Below are 19243 nucleotides of genomic sequence, written 5' to 3'. Positions count from 1 at the left end.
AGCGCACCATGCTCGAAACAAACGACTTCGTCCATACTACCCGTTACAGAAAACCAAATGTACGATACCTTTTCAGCAGTTTGAGCAGGCACCCATTCCGTGCCCTGGTGGTCAATTTTATGATCAACGCGGAATGGTTGCAACATTGACGAACCGTCGAAGGGTAAATTTCGGGTTCTCTTAATTAATACCGAAAGGAAATGAAACCTAGGTAAGAGATCGGCAATCACTCGGATCATTCGACAAGTGACTACCAAAGAATAACGTCGTGTGCATGCAGCTATTTTTTCTTAAATATATTCACGTGGTGAAGTTAAGGTGCCTTAAATTGCGTCTTGTTCCAGGGCAGTAAATAGTAGTAGATCGAGAAAACAATAACGTAGTGCTAGTGTAAAAAGGATAAGCCTCAAAGCACGGAAAAGAATAAATAATAGAGAAAAGGTAATTATAAAAAAGGGTGTACAGTGAGAGTAAAACGGAAAGTGGTGTACTAATGACCTGATTAGGTCCAAATCGGGCCTTTTCTTTTACAACCCTCGTGCGAGGGACATCTTTTCTCCGCAGCGGTCCCTAGAGCCCGATTCGAGAGTCAAAAGTGGGCGACACGGAACGCCGTGGGTACAGAAAGCCACCTCGGCGGCCATTTTGGAATCGACTTCGGCGACGACGAGCGCCATCTTCCTAAAAACGTGGACTTAGAAATAAAACGTGCATATAGGAGTTTAGCATTCCTGACATCCACTCTGCCGTTCGATTCGGCCTAACTACGCCCATCGCCAACTCAGTGCGGCACTCCGCCGTTCGAATCGGCCTTCCTACGCCCATCGCCAACTCAGTGCGGCACTCCGCCGTTCGAATCGGCCTTCCTACGCCCATCGCCAACTCAGTGCGGCACTCCGCCGTTCGAATCGGCCTTCCTACGTCCATCGCCACCGCAGTGCGGCACTCCGCCGTTCGAATCGGCCTTCCTACGTCCATCGCCACCGCAGTGCGGCACTCCGCCGTTGCAATCGGCCACGCTTCGTCCATCGCCACCGCAGTGCGGCACTCCGCCGTTCGAATCGGCCTTGCTTCGTCCATCGCCACCACAGTGCGGCCCTCTGCCGTTCGAATCGGCCTCACTACATTCATCGCCCATCCTCCAAACGAATCCAGCCAATCAACAATGCTAGCCAACGAGTCAACCAGTCTCCAAAGAAAGCGTATGTACACCCTTTAAAACCGTTTCTCTCATTAGCCCTAATATGGGCAAATAAAACAAGCATGTAAAATGATTCATTAGGCTAAATTATTTGAACAGACGCATTCCTTAAGGTTTTTTAAGTTCACCTAATCCCTTTTGTACTGCAATTTCCACTTTGTCGAGTCCGCTGTAAGAGTTGTCGTTTACCGTGGATAAGATATTCCTTGATGGTAGAAATTAGGTGTTACCAACCCCTAACGGTAAGTTTGTCAAAAATTTGAGGTTCCCGTTGAAGTGAGTTCATGTTGGAGTGCAACGATACTATAGAATAAGACGACCCAGTGCTCAGCATAAATTCCCATAAAATTTATCCGTTGGAGCAGCCGAGAAGCTACATCTACGATGAGTGAATTGAGACGGACAAAACCCTACTTTTCAAGGAAGGATAACATCTACCCTTGCCTTAATCGGAGCTAGCTTAATTCTAATCAGGGATTAAACTTATTTGTTCATTAACATTAGTATTCAGCAAATAACTCATTCCAGAGGCGAAATTCGGAAAAGCGTTGAATGGCGGACTTTTAGCGCTATTTTTCCTCTACAACTTTGTCTAAGGGTACATTGCTCTATGTCTAATATTTACAGCGTGAAACGCTAGTATCGCTTAATATACTAAATGATAATAAGTGTTATTATGGAATTATTGATTCCTGGATTTTTTTCAGAAGGATCGCAGTAGTCAACGATCCCTAGTTGACGTGTTATTTTTTCGCTGCTGTTTTTTCTCCTTGAAGTCTTGTAAGTCTTTTTGAAGTGGTTAATCCTTATCAGTGTGGGACTTTGGAAATCAAACCGGTCAAACCCCGAAGAAGAAGACGAAGAAATTGAAAAGAGGAATATTTAATCCACTCTCTTGGAACCATGGAATACGAGGGATTTTCTGGAACCATTCATCAGCGAGCGGTGAACATGGTTTTGGCGAGTTTCTCCGAAGAGGAACAACGTAGTGGTTCACTGGAGACCGAAACAATTATCGTTTGAGTTTAGGATGATTACTGTTGGACGGAAAAGGTACCTATGGATGGAAAAAGGTTTGATACGAAAGGGATTTGTGAGTGACTTCTTCGGTAAGTGTTTTCCTCCATCGAATCCTACTTTAGCAATATTTCACATCTTTTCTCTCTACCCAACTATGTGTATCGAAATTGAACAACAGTCGATCGCGTTTGAATCACAAACATGTGCTTCTGCCTGTCGTATTGAGGCGGGTTTGCTTCTGCTACGACAATAGAGGCTTGTTTGCAGTCGTTTGATCAATTTCAATTCATCCACTTAGAATTCATTTGTTGATCAAAATCATTATCATATAAGGGGGAAGGGGAATTTAATTTCTTTTTGCTCTTTTTTCGTTTCAGAGAGCGAGCAAAGGCGCTTAAACCTAGACTATTAGCCAGGGCAAGGCTAATACCTTCGCCCCATCCGAGGAAAATCATCGGCAAGGATAATGGAGTGACATAAATTTCTTAGCAAAGTCACTCCCAACGTATTTCCACAAATTTTCTATCATTTGCTTATAATGATACTCCTAAACCACATACCCTACCCACCATCCAATTCCTTGACATCTATGAGGGCGTCGGTGAGTCGCTGGACTCTCGTTAAGTAGATGTCATATCATCATTTCCTTCCCTTTCCTAGTAACGGAGAAGATGGGCGTGGCCGGCAATGATAACTTTCATGTTTTATCATTTTGGGCCCCCAATTGGATTTCCATTGAATCCCAAATGGAAATCCATAAGCAATTGGGGTAAGAAAGGTAAAGAATATACATGACAACTATCAGTATGCAATCTACGAAATACTCCGTTACAACGCAACGCAACGCAACGCAAATAAGTGTTATTATGGAATTATGGAATTTTGAGTTATGGAAAATATCCCTTATGTTAAATGATCCTCCCTTTTGACGTTGTTCACAGTTATGTTAAAAGTTTATGGCGTTATGAATTATTGCGCAAACTGGGCAAACGCATGCATCGCAAATAGGAGATGACCAATTCTGGGGAATGGTGCATTCCGGCGAATGGCTTTCTGGGGAATGGTGCATTCTGGCAAACGGCCCCCGTAACGCTGGGTAGACACCTTTGCGAGGTGTGTTACGGTGTAAGGTGGTGTAAGCTATAGGCAAATCCTGACACAACGAATACCTTCCCCAATATCCTACTCCGTGGTATTTACGAGGGTGTAGCTGAGTCGAAGGCCTCAGTTAAGTAAGTAATACACCAACACTTCCTTCCCCTCCCAGGTTACGGTAAAGATAGGCGTAGCCAGGAGTAGTAATCCTCATGCTTTTGTGATTTTTATCCTAGATTGAAATCAAGGACCACACCAACCTTGATTTCTGATAGCAATCTGAATAAAGATTTCAAAAGAAAAACATGAGTATCACTAGTGTCCAATCTACGAAGTACACCGTAACTATGCTATGCTATGCTATGCCAATGGTGCATTCTGGCAAACGGCTTTCTGGGGAATGATCCATTCTGGCAAATTGATTCTGGCAAAAAGCTTTCTGGCAAATGACCTTCTGGCGAATGTCATACAACCGCATAGGCGTGTGCGTTCTCAATAGTCCCCCCCGGATGTATTGCTTAATTGTGGGTGGGGGGTAAGGAATGGCGAAAGGGTTTTGGTTTTAGTGGGTCGGGTAAGAGTTACATGACATACCCATCCCCACACTACCTGAGTTAGCCTCCTCAGGTGTCTGGTTGCAGATTTCTGTTAAGAAAATTATTTTGAGCTTTTTAGTGGAATGTCTTCACTTGTCATAAGACGAGTTTGTACAATCCCATTGAATTCCACCACTTAATTGTATCTTGACAGATACGTATTTGGACCTCAACAGTAAGGCCGTCTTCAGTGTCTCGTACTTGACTCGACTTACGAGTCGGCCTTACTGTTGAGGTCGAAATACGTATCTGTCAAGATACAAAAGTGGTGGAATTCAAAGGGATTGTACAAACTCGTCTTATGACAAGAGCAGATTTCTGTTTACCTTTGCTCAAGGAAAAAAAACCTCAGGCTGTGGCACGTGGCCCTTACGTGTGCGGTTTACGTTCTCATAGAACTTTCGAGCGTTATTAGCGCGGTACAGGTGCTCCGTTTCTTCACAGCCTCGATCTTGCCCATGCTGCATTTTTCTCCTCAACTAACTACTCACATTTGCCGTCATACCAGCAGTTTCTCTGATCCGGGGCACCGTGCCTGGTGTAGTGGTTACGGCGGTTCCAATCGCGGATCGAATATCCCTCCAGCCATCTTCAAGAGTGAATTGTGACAATCCATACAAAATTTTCAGATGATTCATACAAAAAATGTGACATAGGTGGGAGGGGGTTTAAAAATGACAAATTTTTGCGTTACGTGATTAATGGATCTTCTCTTAGATAAACACATCGTCAACAAAATTGCCCAACACTTCTATAAATTCTTCATGCCACTAGCACTATGAAATCTTTTCGTTATCTTTATATAATTTTATCGTAAAAATGTACATCTAGTTTGAAAAAATAATAATGAGCATTCCCATATCATTGTAAAATGCGTTAACTTGACGCAGAGCTAATACATTCTTTTCATTAATTAGTTTTTAAGAGTAAAAATAACTATTCGTTGGTTGAACTCAGTGAAAAAACATAACACATAAACACACTCACATCTTGATTTATAGAGGAGGCAAATGAAAAACATACAAGAAAAAATAGGCACATTATTTATAAAAAATAGTTTTATTTAACTTTTTTCCCTTAATGTTTTAGTAGCACGATTCAACAAAGCTATTTTGATTCACCATTGGTAGACATGGATGTTCGCCGTCTTATTTCAATATTCACCACTTGGCAGGGGCTTCTTTCCAATGCAGGCGGCGCATTGACTCCTGAAAATAGATGAAAAGGTGAATAAAATTCAACACGTGTGGGTTCAACTTAGTTATTGAATCATTTCTGTTGCATGCAAGCCGCTTGATATCAAGTTGTATTACAAAAGCATTACATAAAAGTTAATCGCATAGCTACGGACTAATAAACAGTCCCAATCAAATATGTCATTAGTTCATCGGTTGGTTCGTTGACTTCTCTTGACGTTAAACTTGACTAATTCAACTATTTGCGTTTCTCGTACACTATTTTATTTCAAATGATGGCTTCAACTAAAAGCAACACTTAGAAGAAACATCGATTTTGAAAATTATTTGTTATCGTTGAAAGTGCGATCAAGGGGCTTAGTAGTCATATGGCCACAACTTCTGCCGCATACGCAGGAGGTCGTTGGTTCTATTACAAGCCCGTTCCATTTCTCCTACTTTTGTATTATTCCATATTTCTCATGTTTTAGCAATCGCTAGATTTGGATACGGATTTTCATACCGTTTCCATCTTCTATCCAATACTTATAACTTGTCTAATTCTAGCATGTAACTGTTAGATTTCGGAATGAGCGAACAGCTTGTTTCGGCATTCAATTAGAATATTACTATCACATTATTGGTGACCCGTTAACCAAGACGAACATCTGCCATAGAACCTAACCTAGATTCCAATAAAATTCCGCAGGAACTCGTGGCAAGTGCAGAGGTGTTTCCGGCTTGCAGTGGGCCTGTGATTGCATCATCAGTACCTTCCCATCCCCGATAGGCCGTGAGGACAAGCTCCGGTATTGAACATTTAAAATACTTCATCTTATGTTATATACGTTTTTGTGCTGACTGGGTAGAACTCTCGACATGTGGACATTGAGGTCTGAGAGCAAATCCCATGCTTCCATCCATTGATTCCTTGAGCAATTGCGATTGTTTTGGTCAATTACGGAGGTGTAACTACGAAAAGTACGGTCATCATGCTCATGCTCACTTGCTATCGTTGGAAAAGCGATTATTTTTTAATTCAGTCCTAATATTGTGCTTTAAAACAAATGTATTGGGTTATATAGCGTAATGCACACAAATAGTATCTACGTAATAAAATAACAAAAAAATAGAAAAGATAACTTGCCTTTCTCCTGCCGCGTTGTCTCATTACGTTCGAACAGCTGTTTAAAAATAATATCACAGGGTTTCTCTATCAAGAGATAAGCAATTAGAGCTAGAACATAAGTTATCATTGTCACCGAACTAAATACATTTATCTGAAAATAGAATACATTTACTTAAATAGTTTATCCAAGCAAAAACAGTTTGTATATGATAATCTTACCACCATAACCCCTGATGTACGTTGGCCCTCGTGATAATTACTAAACACGGCCTTGAGCACCCCCATGTGAATCAGGTAGAACCCAAAATTCAGCCGTCCCAGCACTCGATAGAAGGCATTCTCCAACAGTTTAGACGCCCTTAGCCGGCCGATCAATGTATCCCGATCGGAGAACATCAACACCAGAAAAATTATGCCAATGCAGGACGCCATAACGAGGCGGTGCACTCCCGCGTATGCTGCCATCCACAGGGAGGGTTTGCTGAACTCGTACTGGTGGAACACCGGCGCCGGTAGGCTGAAGATTACCCCCAAGGGGATGGTGCTGTACTTCAGGGTTTTGAAGAGCTGTTTTGGATGGAAGAGTATTTTAACGATTTAAAATAGCAGTAATGCAGTGTTTACAATTGTAAACATGTCTGGGAATCGATTGGCCAACCTGACATGCATATTCGAAGTGCTGGGCCGTCAATGCAGTTCGTTCGTTGCAGATCTAGATTTTTTGATTTTTGGTTTATGGGTTTTCAAGCTTCTTTCATTGGAATAAGAAAAATCAATTTAACAGTAGAGTGCAAACAGCGTGTCTAGGTTGTGATCAAGGACATATATAGATAGTTGTCAGCATTTCAAGGAAAACTAGCGTTCTGTGGAGAGGAAAGGCTATGCAAAACCTGATGGAAAGCGTTTATTTTTCAATTCTACATGAATTGGAGTATGAATTGTTTTTTTTTTTCAAATAAAAACTTTATAGTCTTTTATTATGGTAGAAAAGGTTCACCGAAAGTAAAATATAAATGGAACATATCATGAGAGTCGTTCGCATTAAGTGACCAGCCCACTGAAGTTTGCCGTATTTTACACGATTCACTATATTTCTTCTTGATACAGCTCGGGATGCATGCGTCAGCGTCACACACTATTTTCTTGTTTCCCTCCGCTCGGAGTATTGTTTTTGTACATTAGCATTGAGCAATTCGCACAAATTCGAAGGTGGTACAAGCCTAGACTATTGTATGAGAGCAGCTTCACTTTCATTCGTTACCACAGTTATTGATTTGGGACTAATCACTATCTCTTAGATGCAAGCAATGCACTCTCCAATAGTCCAGATCTGTCCTGGCTACGTCCTTGCAAATGATGGGTAAGGGGAAGGATAATTAGTCGAACAACTAACTTAAGAAAGATGCAGAGAACTCTACGACCTCTCATAAGTGCCACGGGAGGTTTTGGAATTGTTAGTGTGGAAGGTTATAACAGTAGGAATCGTGTTGATAGAACGTGAAACACAGAAATAACTATGATAGAAATACAAAGTAGGAAAGGGACAAGCTTGGAATTGACGACCACGACCACGACCTCTGACCAGCTCGGAGTATTGTTTTTGTACACAGCACTTTTCGCTCGAAAACCTCGGAAGCTTTCCGGTCTGCTTCTTTTGACGTCCACGCCGTTATGTCCGTACAGGCCATGTTTGTGCCATGACTCATGAGTGTGGTGCAATAACAAGGGGAGGGTAACAAATAAATCAGAGTGTTTTTTAAACTTTATTAAAATATTTCACGCTCAATTAAAAGTAAGTTTCCGACCGCGACAGATTATCGACAACATGGAATTAGTCACCAGGCTTGAAAAAAAAAATTTCATGCTAGGCGTCTCGAACCGTAAACCTTTAGATCCGCAGGCCCTGGCACTACGACATAACCCACTCTAGTTCCATACCAGTGGGTTGAGCATACTGGATGACATTGCTCAAAAACCATAGTCAACTTTGTTTTGCCATGGGGGGAATGGTGTTGCTTGACTACCCTATTCAAATGTTGAGTAATTCACAAAAGCTGCATTATTACATGCCGAAGATTATTTTTCTGAATAAAGTGATGTATGGACGAAACTTCCGCAACACTCAAAGGTAATGAACGGAAAAATTGAATTGGGCACATATTGAAAATTTATGCTACCCCCAGAAGCACCTAAATTTATTTTTCTGGTTTTTTGGCATTTTTTCAGCTAAATCTACTAAAAAGTCATAGAATGAGCCCTCTAAACATCCTAGTATCAATGACAAAGTGGTAGATAATAGTCTAAAGAAGCTATTAACGACTAATGTTTCTATTATGTGGAGTAAAATTGATGCATTCAGACGACATTTCTATGAAAAAGTCTGAAAAATCACAAATCTCGTTTGATGCACCTCTAAATCTTCATTTAAGATATTCATTGAGATAGAGGGGTGGCACTTTGGATCCGGAATACTTTTGAAAATGATGAACAGATCTAGTACAGGGCCACTGATTGAATCAGAGTTTTATACAGAGCAAATTTCGTTTCCGTTTGGGTGTAGCGGGACCTAAGCTGGTTACGTAATCCGTAGAAGACCCTATTCGCAGAAGCAATACGTCTTTTCACTTCACGGGAAACGTCACGTCACTAGCGTTCTAAGATAAACAAATTCTTCAACAACTTCAAACAAATCCGCATCAAGCTGGACCTCAGCACCAACCCACGAGGACTTCCTCTATCTCTACCTGCAACCATGTACTTCGTCTTGGTAGAGTTATTGATTAAAGCTGACCTCGCCGGTCTTCCTTTTCCGTAGGACAAAAGCCTCCAATACTGCCCTGCGATCGATTCCAATGAGGTCGATGTCGTCCGTGAAGCCCAGGAGCATATTCGAGAGAGCACCAACCTTCTTCAATCTATCTATAGATCACAAAATGAACTTGACACTTCGTCTGCAATTCGATTACTTGATTTCGAGCTGTCAAGCGATTCATGTATCAGCCTAATATGTTTCGCCATGTTTAGATATTATCTGCCACAGTATACGTGACAGAATTATGTACGCCGAGTTTGTTCGAAGCGCGATCATCGATTCATGTTTGGAGGATCATGTGTTATTCTCGGTGCTTCGACACTTCGCACTGTGTATCTTCTTGGTGTGCACGTAGTTAGTTCGTTCTGCTTTGTGCAGCCGAATAATAGTTCGGTAAAATCATTGTGTAACAAACTGGCACGGTCGCATCACTTATCAGAGGGACTCCAGATCCAACGCTGCCTACCGACTAACTGATAATCCTTCCTGTGGGTTTTGTGGAGACGCAGAGATAAACACGGCCTTCAAATAGCAAAAATCATCTACTAATATTCCTTCCCTTTTCCTAACAGACTACAAGGACATGGCCGGCGCCGTTATTGAAATCCCAGTTGAATGTTTCTCCAATTTTACTGTTTCTGATCAATCAAGGAGTAGCAACCATAGATATGTGTAGTCAGTCAAATCTAAGCGCAAAGCTAAGCTAAGCTTCACCAGGAAAACTGCACAGTTTATATTTGTATCGGAATATCAGCACTGTTTGGAACTTTTACCGAGATTCGCACAGCCGACCTCTTAGCAAACATAATGTTGCCGAGATTTCTGACAAAGTGAGGTATCGTTGCTTTTTGCCAGAATATCAGTCTGAGTAGACGGCTGTACGGATTTTACCGAACTGCAGAATTAAAAACTGAGTGTGTGTGGAAACCGATGCAAGAATAACCAGGTTAGAACAGTGAAAAATACTCGAAAGACACGGAACTATCAGGAATCGAGCGTCAGGGGAAGAAGAAATACCTACAAAATACCCTCCTTTGTCAATTCCAGCTGCAAATGGTTTCTGCTTCACGCTTTAGACTTGGTTGGTTAAGGACAAGCCTCCCGGAATCCAAAACTTATTTCACTCGCGTTTTTGAAGGCGATACACTCGATACGAAAGCGATGCACAACGCAGCAAAGCTGAAATAATAAAAATGTCAGTTGAGCGTTGCTCCCGTATTGAATGAGGTGCCTAGAAAACGCGAGTAAAATAAGTTTTTGATAAGAACATTATTTTGAGCTTTTTAGTGGAATGTCTTCACTTGTCATAAGACGAGTTTATACAATCCCATTGAATTCCACCACTTAATTGTATCTTGACAGATACGTATTTCGACCTCAACAGTAAGGCCGTCTTCAGTGTCTTGTACTTGACTCGACTTTGTTTTTGTTTTTGATTTTGATTCCGGGAGGCTTGTCCTTAAGACATTCAGACATCCGCAACCATAGAACGCCCTTTTGAAGTCCTTCGTGTAATACATCCTTATGTCAATGTGCTTGGACAATCTCGATTGGTGTTTGACTTCCACAAAGTTTCCTTATGTTTACTTGCTATAAATAATTCCTTGATTTCAGCTTATAAATATAAATAGGGGAAAAGACGGCTTTGGCAGGTTTTGTTCTATTATTGGCAGGGGGGTTTTTGTTGACCAAATTTTATGAAATTTGGCCACATTATTCTTTGATATGCAAAGAATGTTTAGGCCAAATTTGAGCCTAGTCAGTCATAAAAAAACCCCTGCCAATAATAGAACAAAACCTGCCAAAGCCGTCATTTCCCCTATGTTATTTTCCTGCTGTACAGATTAAGCTGAGAAAGTGGCGATCATTATCAAGGTGCTCCTTGTGAGCTCTTTGATGTGGGGGATAGTGCCGGATTGAAAAAAAAAGTTTGGAGGTGTTGTGTGCTAATTTTCGTAGCATTTGCTATCCTAATTATATCTTCAGCAATTATTTCTTGCCATTCCGATTGCATCATCGATCATTGCACCATCGATTCACTCATATGATGCAATTCTACACTTTCCTTCCTCTCTCGCTTATTGCAAGGTGTGGAGCTCGTTTCTATCTTAAGGTTTTTTATACAGCAATTGTTGGTTACCTCCGGAATCCACTTCTTCAATTCCGGTTACGACTGCAACTCTTTTCTTGGTGTCATCATGAGGATCATTTTCAAGCGCTATTGTTTCCTTACTATATCAGCCAACGTTGGCTAATTGGCACTGCCCGGAAACGAAAAAGCCGATATGCTTTTCACCGCAATATCGATCAACATCGAATGATAGAACGATAGAACGATCGATTAAAAGCAAAAACACAGATAACGAACCTGCCAGAGAACAAACGCGTCTGTGCGCTATGAGTTGTGATTGTTCACCTTAATGCGAGTTTGATCGTGTTATGTACAGCAAGAAGTTATATTCACGTGATCAGGTCACATTTTTTGTTCTTCTTTAGGCGATCAAAAGAAACAATAATTAGTGCGCGTTTGATCGTTCTGTATGAAGTAAGCAGATGGCTCGCGCTATCTGGTCGGGTATTCGGTTTGCACGCCGGTTCTAAACGGAGGAACGTGAGTAGAACATGTTCACTGCGTATTAATATATCCCATCCCATAGATTACATCGCTTACCGAAGCGAATCTAAATAAATAATCCCTTATAGTTAATACAGATAACAGATATTTGAGCTAGAACAATTTTTATTGAAAATCCTGTGTAAATGTTGATATACGTAAAATTGATACACGTTGGTACTGCCATCTACTCAACTGATTGCCAATGCATTTGACAGTCAAATTTGGGCTGCATTTTTCATAACAATGATCTTTGCACCATCTCCAAACGAATTGGCAGAAAAAAGGTTGTAAAATTTATACCATCACAAATATTGCTCTCCGCTCGCTTTCAAATCAACTTCTATAAAAAATTCTAAATGCCTGCCGCTCTCAAATTTATACTTTCGCCTCTAAATCTATCATGAACATGTACGTCTATGTTGAAGATGATGGAATGATGTACGTACGTCTATGGAAGATGATATTAGCATTTCCATAACATTGTCCAACCGATTGCCAAACGCGTTCCATAAAATACAGTCGAAAAAAAGGTTGCGGATGTTTACACGCGTATCGGATGCCAGCCTAAATATCTCTTATCTGTGACAATACCATATCTCATGACAATCGTGGAGATGTAAAGGTATTCTTGGTTACTAGTAACAACGAGACTTGATCCAACAATCTCTACTTTCTTATATGACCGTAAGAATGCCATTCATTTGATAATCTGTGCAATTTCCCAAGTTAGCTCTTGAGGGTGCAAGTCGAAGTTCTGGTGTGCAAAAAAAAACGGAACCATCATCAACAAGTCCTACATGCTTCTTGGCTTTGCGGAAGACATCTACATTATTGATGTAGATCTCATAGCAGTGTAAGAGGCTTTCGTGCCTTTTAAACGAGAGACTGAAAGTAAAGGGCCGATCATGAACTCTGTCAAAACTAAGTATCTGGTGGCTGGCAGAGAACGAGGCATTCCAAACGGTGTTGGTGGAAATGCATGGGATGCGATTTGAGGTTGTCGATGAATTCATGTACCTTGGAATTCTTGTTACACGTGATAATAATGTTAGCTGCGAGGTGAAAAAACGTATTGCGACTGCAAGTAGGACTTTGCGTAGCCAGATAAAGTCTCGCAACTTACAGATACGAAAACAAAACTAGCTCTGTTCGCATCGTTGATTCGTCTTTTGCCCTTTACGGCCATGAGGCATGGACGTTTAAAGATGCAGACTATCGAATTATCAATGCTTGGCAGTGTGGTGGAAAATGGTGAATGGTGCTGACACATTAATCACAAGTTATAACAAAAATGTGTACAAAAATGCAGGCTGATAAAGTACGGCAGCCTATAATGGGCTGGACGTGTAGTGCGTATGCCGAAAGAGAGACCAGCAGAATATATGTTTAGCACAGAACTTGGCAGACAACGTCGGCTCCAGGGTAAACCCCGCATTCACTGGCTGTGTGCTATCGAGATAAGATGGGCATGCGACGGGTGTGCAAGGAGATTGGCGATTCGTGACCCAAGAACAAACGACCTGGAATATGACATTACATTCGGTTTTGCTCCGAACAACAAGGAGTGTATAACCATAATAACTAAATAAGTACTATTTTGCAAGTACAGGTCACTCGTGTAGTAGCAACTACGAATTGTTCGGTCATAAATTAAATGCTCATTAAATCGTGCTCATTGATTAATCGCTTTTTTCAGTGATAATTGTGGGGTTTGAGTTTGTCAACATAGGCGTGTGATTATATATATTACACCAGCGTGTCAATTGGTGAGCAGCAAGCCATGACTCGACCTCTTCTTGTCAGAACCCAGTGACATGCACACTCACCCACGGAGAGCTGCTGTCATTGCATTTCACGGTCATTCGGGGCCACACATTTTGGCGATCCTGCCAGGTTACTTTTTGGATCCTGACGCTGATTTCAAAAGGTGAGTCAAACCAAGTGGTTAATGTGCGAAGAATAAAATGTTTTATGGTTTAAAACAACACACAAAGCATATAGTAATTACTATTAGTGGTTGTGTGGTGTTTTCCCGGCTGGTTGTGGTATAAATATTACAGCAGCGTACTCATCCAACGTCATGCTAGCAGACACGCGCAGCCCAGTTTTTTCCAAGTGTTTTTTTTTCTCGATCGTTCGCTCTGTTTACGTTTTCGCTTCGTCGCGTTGACGTGAAAAGCTTCTCTATAGTGAAAGTGAAAAGCTTCTCTTGAGCATCAAGTACTCCTCGCTCAAGGATGGTGACGCCGACAATCTGCTGGGTATCACGAAAAAACGGAAGAAGCAACAGCCTCTGTTCCACGATAAATCATTTACCCGTCGGACCTTCGCCCTGACCTCCGGAAACTCATCGCCCGGGGCCTAGTGCACTTTTCGACTGTGCGTCGAAGGTGTGAAGTTAATGACCGAGGGAAGCTTTCACTTTGACAAGGTGCTGGAGTACCTGAACGCAGAACGGTTCCAGTTTTACACCCACGACGTTCCCGGCAGGAAACCCTTCAAAGTCGTGCTGCGTGGTCTCGACGAAGTGGACGAAAAGGAGCTGAAGTAAGCTCTGGAGGAAAGTGGTCTGAAGCCGACCAACACTTACAAAATCCGCCGGCATGACACTTCCCAGGCCTACCGTGATCAGCTCTACCTGGTGCACCTGGAGCACGGTACTACCACGATGAAGGACCTCAAGGCCATCAACAGTACTGTCGTCGAGTGGACAAAGTACAATCCCGTGCATCGTGACGTCACGCAGTGCATGAACTGTCTTCGCTTCGGCCATGGCACGCGGAACTGCTTCATGAACGCATGATGCACCCGGTACGACGGTGACCACGGCATCGACGAGTGCGAGCAAATGGAAGAGGCTGACCCCAAGTGTGCCAACTGTGGGGAAAAGCATCGGGCCACCACGAAGGCCTGCCCGAAACGCGCGAAGTTCTGCGAAATCCGCAAGAAAGCTTCCACAAAAAATCGTCCAGCCCGAAGCTCGCCCCCATTGCTCGACGAACGAAACTTTCCGACAATCCCGCTTCTGCGACGACCGATCCCGATGCTTCCGCCGCTGCAAACGCAAAAAAAGACTCGCAGCTGCTGTTGCCTTGGTTCCACCGGAAGTCAAGCAAAGCAACATCCAGCCCGTCCACCAGCGAATGGCCGCCGCTCCCTCCCCCAGGATTCCGCCAACAGCAAGATGAGCACCCCCTACCCCCGGAGGATTCCGCTCCGCTCTACACCAGGATATTCAGCCAACTTGCGGCTCGGCTTCGAAGCTGCAAATCCCGGTTCGACCAGATTTATACTTTGGGCTTTTCGTAATTTGAAAATGGCTACTAGGTTGGGTCTGGTAAATTGGAATGCTTGCTCGCTCAGCCACTCGCAGGCAGTACCAACGTACTGGGCTACCTGCGCTTAAGACCCGGTGCAATCGCATGTTTAAAATTATCCAAGCCAGAACGGTGGACCTCAGAAATAGCGATTTTTCCAATAATATATTATTGCTGTAATCTATAATGTACACTCCAGCACACTTCCGTGTGGTAGTTTGGCAACTACAATGCACGTGTGCTGGGTTAGTGTGTAAATGCATTCTCCCTTGTAAAAAAAAGACAACAAGACAACAACTCTAAGGATCGCTTGATAACTCCTGCAGAGAAGGCAGCCGAAATAGGTCGCCATTTCGTCAGCTCACACAATCTTGGACAGTACAGGACAGCAGCCATTAGCGAGCTTGCGAACAACATCCATCTGACTCCAAACGACTTTTCTGAGGAGTTGGAGATCTCAGCTGGCGAACTGACGGCCTATATCAAATCATCAAAAAACATGAAGGCCCCAGGCTTCGACAGCATCCTAAATCTCGAACTCAAACACATGAGTGCTCCATTCTTTGAGCACCTTTCGCTGATCTTCAATCAGTGTATGCGACTCAGCTACTTCCCATCGTCCTGGAAGTCTGCGAAAGTCATTCCCATCAGGAAGCCTGGGAAGGATCCTTCCTCTCCAAAAAGCTGTCGTCATATCAGTCTTCTCTCAGGGTTATCCGAGCTGTTTGAAAAAGCAACTTACCACCGCCTACTCGAGTCTGCCGAACAACATAACATGACGTGGTCAATCAACCAACTGACCCGAGTTACCAACATCCTCAGACGGAACAAGCATGTCTCTCATACATTCGCCATGGCCTTACTCGACGTTGAGAAAGCATTCGATAATGTATGGCATGGTGGTCTGGCGCAACTATCTGTCGGCAAGGACATTCCGGGTCTCAATCAGCGGAGCGAGTTCCAATGCGCACGACATCGTCGCAGACATCCCGCAATGTAGTATCCTCGGGCCCCTGCTGTTCTACCTGTTCACTCATTTTTTAGAGATTGTGCTAACGTAAGAACTATATCACATACATAAAACGCGACGCGAGACTGGACACAACACTTATGGTTCTTACAAACGGAAAAAAGGATTTTTTTTTAAAATTACCTTTTTGTCGACCGGTTTCGGGCTCGGTGCTGCCCATCTACAGGACGTGGTCCAACTGGTTACAAAGAGGGACGATTACATTTTTGTACTTGGCACAGTACACGTCGAAAAGGGATAGCTTCACATTATTTTTTGTTTCGTCAAGTGGAAGAGGGAAGATGATATTAAAAAAGTGCGTAAGGAAGTATTCCCAATTAAACGCTTGGGAATCTCTATACATCGCCACTGCCGAACAGCCGCTAATGAATGAAGATGAAGCCCCAATATCATCTTCCCTCTTCCACTTGACGAAACAAAAAATAATGTGAAGCTATCTCTTTTCGACGTGTACTGTGCCAAGTACAAAAATGTAATCGTCCCTCTTTGTAACCAGTTGGACCACGTCCTGTAGATGGGCAGCACCGAGCCCGAAACTGGTCGACAAAAAGGTAATTTTAAAAAAAAATCCTTTTTTCCGTTTGTAAGAACCATAAGTGTTGTGTCCAGTCTCGCGTCGCGTTTTATGTATGTCTACCTGTTCACCTCTGACATGCCAGAACCTCAAGAAGGCGGCACTTTGTCACTGTTCGCAGATGATACCTCTATCGTCTACAGGGGACGATTCATATGAGCGCTCGTGGCAAAACTCCAACGAGGCCTGGATGTCCTGACAGATCATTTCACTAGCTGGAAGAACTTTATCAACGCGGCGAAGACCCAGACCATCATCTTCCCCCACTCGAAATCCCCCAGGCTTGTTCCGGCTGAGGACTGCAAAATCATCCTCAATGGCACGACAGTGGAATGGGTCAACGAGGCTGACTACCTTGGCTTGACTCTCAAGAGCAAGCTTATTATTGGGCAACAGGTTGACAAGACGGTGACAAAGTGTAACGTTTTGTTAAAACTGCTGTACCCATTGTCTTTGTCCCTGAAAAATAAGCTTGCTGTCTACAAGCAAATCATCCTCCTCATGATCGAATACGGCATGCCTGTCTGGGAGAGCTGCGCTAAAACCCATCACCTCAAACTCCAAAGAGTGCAGAACAAATTCCTGAGGATGATCACGAACACCCCTCCCAGGATACGAACTTCTGAGGCTTACCGTCTGGCCGGCATTAAAAAACTACAAGAACGCTTTGGTGAGTGAAAAGATTGATTTAGGGTTCGTTGCTTATCTTCGGACCAAGGTGCGATTTGGGCGCTTATTCAAATCTAGGTTATCAAATTATTATTGTAAATATTTATGTAAATAGTAGTTAGGTTATCAAATTTTAAAAATCAACCGATGCCTCTTTTAGGCTACCTTGAAAATATAGATAAACTTTTATAAATTAAAATTAAAACAATTAAAATTAGAAACTAAACTAAAGATGAAGGGCCAAGAGGCCAACCACTTGAAATGCTGTAAAAATAATGTGGAAAAATGGAAAATAAATGAATTTTAACTAACTAACTCATCCAACGGAGTACCAAAATCAGCAATAGCCGGGTCCTAGAGCGGTGTGATCGCGGTTAAGATAAAAGCATCGGAGAGAGGTGAAGCAAAACATGTGCAGTGCCATGTGATTTTGACTCCATCACAGCTTGTTTAGCGGATAAGATATCAAGTTTTTCGCTGCACGTTTTTATCCTAAATTTTTCGATTTTTACGAATTTTGGCTGGATAGTGTGTGATCAGTTGTAGTTTATATTCCGTGACGGGTTATAGATTATCCGATTTTTTTTTGGCTTTGGACGAAAGGATTCCATCTAAAGTAGCGTCAAAATGCGGAAAACCGCGCTGCCATCTGTTTGGAATTATATTTGAGGTTAATATATTCGCCGTGAAGTCACAGTCCCAGTAATTTGATGAGATTGTTTCGATTTGTTTGTAGTCTAGATTGATTTTCAAAAACTAAATACGCGCCGGATTGTTAAATCCGGAAGTTTGTTCATGGGTCCATTATCCAATTGATATTAGCATGAACAAGCGGGGCTTATTGTAAGCTAAAGTGACCTCGGACTGGTCATGAAATACCAGGCAGTCTGAAATGGGTCACTCGAGCTGCAGTAGAGCTATCACCTTCTAACTCCCGGACTAAATCTGATTGTAATACAGTTAGCTTTTTTCCATAACATCACTGCCAGCCAGTGGGGTTTAGAATGGACACACAGAGATCAATATCATAACACTAGGTAACAATTTAGTTTAACATTTAAACGATACTGTCTATTGACTTCCATATCGTTGTCCTACGATTGAAAACCACAATGTTATGAAAGCTTATTTTGTAGTTCAGTTTTCAAAGGAAATCTATACCAACATTTGAAAAGGGCGTAACAGCCAAAAATAATTCCTTCTGATTCTTCGTCCACATTTAGAGCTTTATATGTAGACGAAGAACCAGAAGGAATAAATTTTGGCTGTTACGCCCTTTTCAAATGTTGGTCTAGAAATAATATAAAAAAATTAACTCGCTACTACAGCTGTTCGGTAAACGGGAATAGTTCGCTTGATTCGTGGCACATTTTCAGTGATTCATACAATAGCTACGCTGCTTCTCTTAGTGTATATCACTCGCAAGCCCTGCTTCGCCCAAATTGAATCTCATTTGAATTTTTTTCAAATCATAGATCTAATATTACCATTTTCAAGAAACTACTCGTATTCCTTGGGAAAGAATAGAAAGCCTTCTGGGTTCAAACCGCATTTATAAATAACGCTGGCACGTGCTAAGCTTCGCCACAAACAGGTCTTTCATCCCATGTAATTAATTCTGTATTTTACATATATTATCGTAAATTATTACCTTTGATTTTGCCAAAAATAGATCGTCGTTTTGCATTTTGTGGTAGATTATTCCTATCAGCATTCCAGCGAAGTAACTAATACAATGGCTTTCGGTGGCTTGGTACGTTCGGGTGAACCACTTGTCGTACCACAATTGATATTCATTTCCTCTGAAAAACAAAATAATGTCAATTTTTTTTTACTGAAGAGCGAAAAATTACTGCGAATTTTACTTGTTTGTTAGAAGCATCATGCCGTCCAACGAGTGGTAGTAAATATTTGCCATTGGTAGGAAGGTTGCTATCATTAATATCACATAAATCAAAAACCGCTCAATGTTCTGGAACCTACGGAAATTCTAACGATTAGTTAATCT

General features: G+C 42.2%; 1 protein-coding gene across 1 annotated transcript in view; it reads right to left on the bottom strand.

Moving 5' to 3' along the window:
• Nucleotides 1-4952: 4952 nt before the first annotated feature.
• Nucleotides 4953-19243, bottom strand: part of LOC134214736 (nose resistant to fluoxetine protein 6-like) — a 41815-nt gene continuing 27524 nt past the window's right edge. The window contains exons 9-13 of the mRNA XM_062694059.1: nt 19101-19214; nt 18887-19037; nt 6436-6783; nt 6235-6367; nt 4953-5120 (exon numbers count right to left, since the gene is read on the bottom strand). Of these exons, the coding sequence (XP_062550043.1) occupies nt 5020-5120; nt 6235-6367; nt 6436-6783; nt 18887-19037; nt 19101-19214 (847 nt within the window). The 3' untranslated portion in view covers nt 4953-5019. The remainder of the gene's footprint in view (nt 5121-6234; nt 6368-6435; nt 6784-18886; nt 19038-19100; nt 19215-19243) is intronic.

The sequence above is a fragment of the Armigeres subalbatus genome, chromosome 2 (assembly GCF_024139115.2).
Source record: "Armigeres subalbatus isolate Guangzhou_Male chromosome 2, GZ_Asu_2, whole genome shotgun sequence".
In the NCBI taxonomy this organism is placed as follows: Eukaryota; Metazoa; Arthropoda; class Insecta; order Diptera; family Culicidae; genus Armigeres; species Armigeres subalbatus.
The sequence above is the reverse complement of the archived record's forward strand: the minus strand, read 5'-3'. Positions and strand labels throughout refer to the sequence as shown.